The 6,659-nt window shown below is 43.6% G+C and overlaps 1 protein-coding gene across 1 annotated transcript in view; it reads right to left on the bottom strand.

Annotated features, from left to right (window-relative positions):
• LOC131417324 (phosphatidylcholine transfer protein-like) overlaps window positions 1-6,414 on the bottom strand; it is a 32,266-nt gene extending 25,852 nt beyond the window's left edge. Inside the window, exon 1 of the mRNA XM_058560612.1 lies at window positions 6,209-6,414. Coding sequence (XP_058416595.1) covers window positions 6,209-6,349 — 141 coding nt within the window. The 5' untranslated portion in view covers window positions 6,350-6,414. The remainder of the gene's footprint in view (window positions 1-6,208) is intronic.
• Window positions 6,415-6,659: the final 245 nt, after the last annotated feature.

The following is a 6,659-nucleotide window of genomic DNA, read 5'->3' on the forward strand; positions in this document are numbered from 1 at the left end:
ATTACCTAAAGCAATCTACAGATTCACTGCAATCCCAATCAGAATCCCAATGACATTCTTCACAGAAATAGAACAAAGAATCCTAAAATGTGTATGGAAAAACAAAAGATCCCGAATAGCCAAAGCATCCCTGAGAAAAAAGAACAAAGCTGGAGGTGTCACAATCTCTGACTTCAAAATATGCTACAAAGGTATAGTAATCAAAACAGCACGGTACTTGCAGAAATACAGACACACAGATCAATGGGACAGAATTGAAAGTCCAAAAATAAAACCACACATCTATGGACAACTAATCTTCAACAAAGGAGTCAAGAACATACAATGGAGAAAGGAAAGTCTCGTCAAAAATCAGTGTTGGGAAACCTGGACAGACATATGCAACAGAATGAAAGTAGACCATTATCTTACACCATACACAAAAATTAACTCAAAATGGATTAAAGACTGGAATATAAGATGTGACAGCATAAAACTCCTGGAAGAAAATATAGGCAGTATACTCTTTGGCATGAGTCTTGGCAGTATCTTTTCAAACACCATGTCTACTCAGGCAAGGGGAACAAAAGAAAAAATAAACAAATGATACTGCAACAGACTAAAAAGCTTCTGCAAGGCAAAGGAAACCATGAACAAAATGAAAAGCCAACCCACCAACTGGGAGAAGATAATTGCAAATCATCTATCTGACAAGGGGTTAATTTCCAAAATACATAAAGAACTCATACAATTCAAAAATAAAAAGCAAACAATCCAGTCCAAAAATGGGCAGGGGATATGAACAGACATTTTTCCAAAGAAGATATACAGATGGCCAACAGGCACATGAAAAGATGTTCAATATCACTAATTATTAGGGAAATGCAAATCACAGCTACCATGAGATATCACCTCACATTCAAATGGCTATAATTAACAAGACGAAAAACAACAAGTGTTGGAGAGGACATGGAGAAAAGGGAACCCTCATACACTGCTGGTGGGAATGCAGTCACTATGGAAAATAGTATGGAGATTTCTCAAAAAATTAAAAACAGAAATACCATATGATCCAGCTATCCTACTACTGGTTATTTATCCAAAGAACATGAAATCAACAATTCAAAGACGTTTATGCACCCCTATGTTCATCGCAGCGTTATTCACAATAGTCAAGACATGGAAGCAACCCAAGTGTGCAACAATAGATGAACAGATAAGAAGATGTGGTATATATATACAATAGAACACTACTCAGCCATAAAAAAAAGACAAATTCATGCCATTTGCAACAACATGGATTGACCTTGAGGGTATTAGGCTAAGCGAAATGGGCCAGACAAAGACAAACACCGTATGATTTCACTCATATGTGGAATGTAAACAAATGCATGGACAAAGAGAACAGATTAGTGGTTACCAGAGGGGAAGGAGGTAGGGGGAGGGCAAAAGGAGTAAAGGGGCACATATGTATGATGATGGATAAAAACTGGACTATCGGTGATGAACAAGACGCAGTCTATACAGAAACCGATATATAATAATGTACACCTGAAATTATACAGTGTTATAAGCCAATATGACCTCAATAAAATAATTAAATAAATTAAAATAAATAAATAAATAAATGACTTACAAGGCCATACAAACAAACAAAACAATAACAAAACCCATTTTATTTTGAAGCACTTCAAATATACACAAACGTAGAAAGAGCAGAGTCAACCTCTATATGAAAGGGGACCTTTTCAAAAGGACTATCCAATCCCCCCCACAGGTCACTTCAATCTGAGACTCTAGGGTTGGGTTGGTGATGCTAAGGTGCATGAGCTTTGAGAAACACTCTCTGGTACATTTCTCCTCCAGATATCTGCATGACTCAATCTCTCACCTCATTTCTATCTCCACTCAAATGTTCCCTCCATGGAGAAGGTTTCCAAACTCCCTTATCTAAAGGACATCACATCACCCCTGGCTACCCCTGCCATACCATCTCTCTGTCCCTTCATCCCACTTTACTTTCTTCATAGCATTTTTCACCTGACATTTTCTTGTATACTATGGGTTTATTCTCATCAATGAATATAGTTCATTGTGCGAGAAGCTCATTCACTGAAGCAGCAGCTCCATCTTCCTGTTCCCTAATTCTCTCCAGTTGCCTGCGAGGGCAGTAGCACCTGGAGGAACTTGATGAATATTTCCTGAAAGAATAAATGAATGATAGTGGTGCATAGCTGAGATGCTAACCCAGGACTATCTTCCTCAAAAACCCACGCTCTTCCCACGATACCACGTGACAGCACTGGACCAGTTTTGCTGAGCCTCCAGAAAGAGAATATAGTTCTTGACTTGAAGCAAGCTGTATATTTGGATGGAGCCTATCAAACTCCTAGACTGGTTCATGTCTAGTTACGAGTTACAAGGTCTTGTGTGGCTCACTTAATAACTGAGTCTTATTTCCATCTGTAAAACAGGAAAATAAGCCTGTCCCTGCCTATCTTCCAGATTTGTTGAGAGGGATGAAGGAAAACTTACATGTGACAGGATTTTGTACATTAAAGCACCACGAAAAGCTAAGTTATTACCATTACAACCTGGGGAGGAAGAAAATACAAGAGAAGAAGGAAACAGAGTAGGCAAAGAAAGTAGAAAAAGAAAGGAAAGGAAAAGATGATGGTGTTGGACAGAATGGTTTTGAAGAAAATTTCTAAGTCTAAAATTCTATGATTTAATAGAAAAAGAGAAATGAAAAAGTATCAGAAAATTGTATATGAAAGTAGCAACTTGTACAAGAACAAGATTCAGAATTATTGTTTCTATGAAGAAGCCACAATATTTTTTTATTTTAAAATATTATTTATTCATTATATTGAAAACTCTTTCAAGCACCTTTACACTTATTTCAGTTATTTCAAAACATGTAATAGTAACTTTGTCATATCATCATTTAGATCATGATCACAGCTCACTACAGCCTCTTAGCCAATCACAGACGGTTATACATGATCCAGACACATAGAAGGTTATCCCTCAGGGAACAGCCAGCCTGGTGGACTAGATAAAAGCCACTGTAAACTCTGTTTACCCTGAGAAGGGAGACTGTCCAATTCTTCCTATACTATAAATTCCGAATGGTAAATCCTGATGAAGCAGCTCATATGCTTTGTATGCAAGCCATGTTGGACTGGCTTTATCATGATTGAAATATTCATCCATTGAATATGCCCCTTCCCCAGGTCACGGTAAATACCTTGATAAAGAGGGCTCTTTTGCCCAGGTACCACATGTAACCTTACTGCTATCCAAAAAGCCTTATCAGATTACCTGTCTCAGCTTCCTCTTATGGGTCTTACACTAGCCAAGAAAATTAGAGTAATTAACCTGAAAATGGGGAGAGAGAGAGGGCAGAATAGAGGGACTCATTCCAGTAGAGTGGAACTCTTTAGATAGTTATTAAAAAATAGAATGAATGAAGTGGATTTCCATGGGGTTGAGGTAAAGGTCTTAATGCAGCACTATCAAAAGTTGGGTGGACCTCCTGCTGGTCCCTAAAATTAAAGGGCCCAAACCAGTTCACTCTATTGACCCCAGTTGGAGGATTTAAAAGCTAGAAGGCAAAGACTGCAATGAGAACCTTGACCTGGAATCGCCTGGGACAATGGTCAAGCAGATTATGTCAGAGGAAGATCAACAGAGGGGCCAGGGTCTTCTGGTCTGAGCCTTAGTTGGGGACCCAAGGCCATAAGCACATGTATGGGTAAAATGGCTGGGGAGGGGGTGGTGGAAAAAGAGACAAGTAATGGCAACAACATGCATGGTGGATTAGACAACACTGGTCCACAAGACAGAGGGGGTTTAGGGGAGACAGGTGCAGGTCTGGGCATAGTGTGGGAAAGCTGAATTCACCTCTGATGCAGAGCGCTATTCAGAAGAAAAGACTGACTGACTGGAGATTAGAGGGAATTCTCTTCTAAGAGGAAAGTAAAGGATGAGAGTGAATCTAGAGAGAAAATGAGGCTGGAGCAAAGTGGGTCGAGCAGCAAATTATAATGGATAATGCCAGAACCCAGTAAGTGTTCTAGGAAAGGGATTTTACTCAGACCCAATAGGGCCTCTTAACATTTTACTACAGATGGAGACCAAGTGACCACGGGGCAATGAGCCCCCATCCCAGCTGCTGAGGCTCGACAGCACATCTACAGGAATCTTACGGCCCTCCAAATTTATGGAGTTCTCTGGGACTGCTTGTACATCAATGTTCCGTGACTACCCTCATTCCCAGAACAGGGTGAAATGAGTCATATCTTATAGTACTTATATACTGTAAGTATATGAGTTGTACTTATATACTTATACACTATAAGTCATATCTTATAGTACTTATATACTGTAAATATATGAGTTGTACTTATATACTTATACACTATAAGTCATATCTTGTAGTATAGTCATATCTTTTCATAGGGATAAAAACTACTCAGAACACCACTCATGTCCTCCCCACAAGAGGGATGTGGGCCCTGCTACAGAACAATACACAACGGAAACAATACACAATACAAAGCCAGTCACTCTGTCTCACTCACAGGCAGTGGATAATCTGGGACAAAAGGCACAAAAGCAAAAAAGCACAGGCCAGTGTGGGGAGGGATGGAGTGGTCTGGGTTGTATGGATGATGTTGTAAGGAGACGTATGGGTGAGGCATGGGAGATACAGCTGGAGATGTGAGTTGGGACCGAAATACTTCAGTGGAGTCCACCTGGCAGCACCTGCCTTCTTTGAGAGGCAATGCAGGAGCATGTTTATGGCTGGAGCTGGACAGCTGAGGTCCGATCCCAGTTCGAATCTTGAGCAATCACCTTAACTTTTGCATATCTTCTTTTCCATATAGCTAGAAAAGTGGTAATCATAGTACCTTACATTAGGGTTGATGTGAGGGTTAAGTCAGTATCTGCAAAGCACTTAATCAGTGTCTGGAACGTAAGAAAGCACGAAATGTGTTAGCTATTACAATGGTTGTTATTATTATTAATTCTGTAATCAATAGTGCACTGAAAGGGAAGCAGTAAGATCACAGCTTCTCTTTCAGGTGCTTGACTGGCTGTAATGTGTAGGATGGAAGGGATCAGAGAGGGGGAAGGCCTCTAGTGGGAGGGGACACTAGTTAAGAGGTCACTGCAATTCTGGGTGAGAGGTGCCACCCAGAGTGCCAAACATAAAGGAAAGAAAGGGAACGGAACCAGCCAGATGTCAGACATGTCTGAGCAGTCCAACTGACAAAGCTTGGCTAATGCCTGGATGCAGCTGATAAGGAAAATGAAACTGTCAGAGAGAAGATAAAAGGACTCTGTCTGAAAACATGTCCATTTCTGCATAAAGGAATTGCAATTACACTAGGGAATTAATTCTGCCTGCTCTAGACTGCGCACCTCTTGTTCATCTTCTTATACCCAATGGCCCTGGTCCACACAGGCATTCAGACCTCCTCCCTGCTCTAACTCTGGAATACTCTGGTCCTCTGCCAGGAAACCTTGATTGCACTTACCTTGCCTAAAGGCGACTTTTAACCTATTTGCCATGCAACTACTACCACACAGAGCAACTGATGACAGGGCTCAGGTGCAATGCCACCCTTCCACCTAGATGGCTACCTGCTTCCAAAGGCCTCCAAGAGCGCCCCACGACTTGCTTAATAACCCACTCCACTCCTCCTCCGCTTTCCTCCTGAAGCTTCAGACTAAGTGCAACTTATAAGGAAGGGGCAGCAGCCAAAAGAAGCAAGTCACTAAAAAGACTAGAGACGATAGTGGGTCCTTCTCAGCAACACTCCTGTCCACACACACTAGCCACCCTGTCCCACCTATGTTCAAATCCCTGATACTCCCCGCCACACACACACCATTGGCATCTACCCGGCAGGGGGGATCCATGTCTCCTACAGGCAAGTGCATGGGGCTAAGAATCAGCAAACCCACTTTTTAATTTCATCATTAATTTTTAAAAAACCACTTCCCTCATTGGACCTCAGACCTGAGGCTGAATTCAGAAGACCTCCCAACTCCCCGGGATCTGCCCCGGGAACGTCAGCGGGAGGCATCGCCCCTGAGCTCGCTCCTCCCAGCTCCAGAAGACCCCCGCCCCGGTCCTGACTTCCGCGGCCGCAGCCCCACACTCCCCGCGGGGAGGTGGCCCCGGCGCCCCGCGGTCCTCCAGCGGGCCGGCCGCTACCTGGTCCCGCAGCCGGTAGAAGCGAAGACCCATGGCCTCCACCAGCAGCTCCCAGTCGGCGCCGGCAAGCGCGGGCTGCTTGAGCTCTGCGCAGGCCTCCCAGAACTGCTCCTCCGAGAACACGCCGGCCTCACCGGCCATCCTTCCGCAGCCGCGGCTCGCGGCTAGCAGGCTAGGCCGCCGACAGGCTCGGTACGGGGGCAGGGCGAGAGAGTGCAGCGTGATTGGCCGGGAATGGAGGAGGGATAGGGGAGATGGCGGGACTTATGGGGAAGGAGGAGCCTAGAGGGAGGCGGAGCCAACGAGGGGCGGGTCTAGAAAACTGGGCGGGGCTGAGCAAGAGATGGGGCAGATGGAAGAGAAGTAAAACTAGAGAAAAATTGGACTTGATCTGGGAAAAGATGGAGGCGCTAGGGAAGTGGGGAGGCTTTTAGAAGGAAGGGAAAAGGAA

Source organism: Diceros bicornis, chromosome 18, assembly GCF_020826845.1.
Source record: "Diceros bicornis minor isolate mBicDic1 chromosome 18, mDicBic1.mat.cur, whole genome shotgun sequence".
Lineage (NCBI taxonomy): Eukaryota > Metazoa > Chordata > Mammalia > Perissodactyla > Rhinocerotidae > Diceros > Diceros bicornis.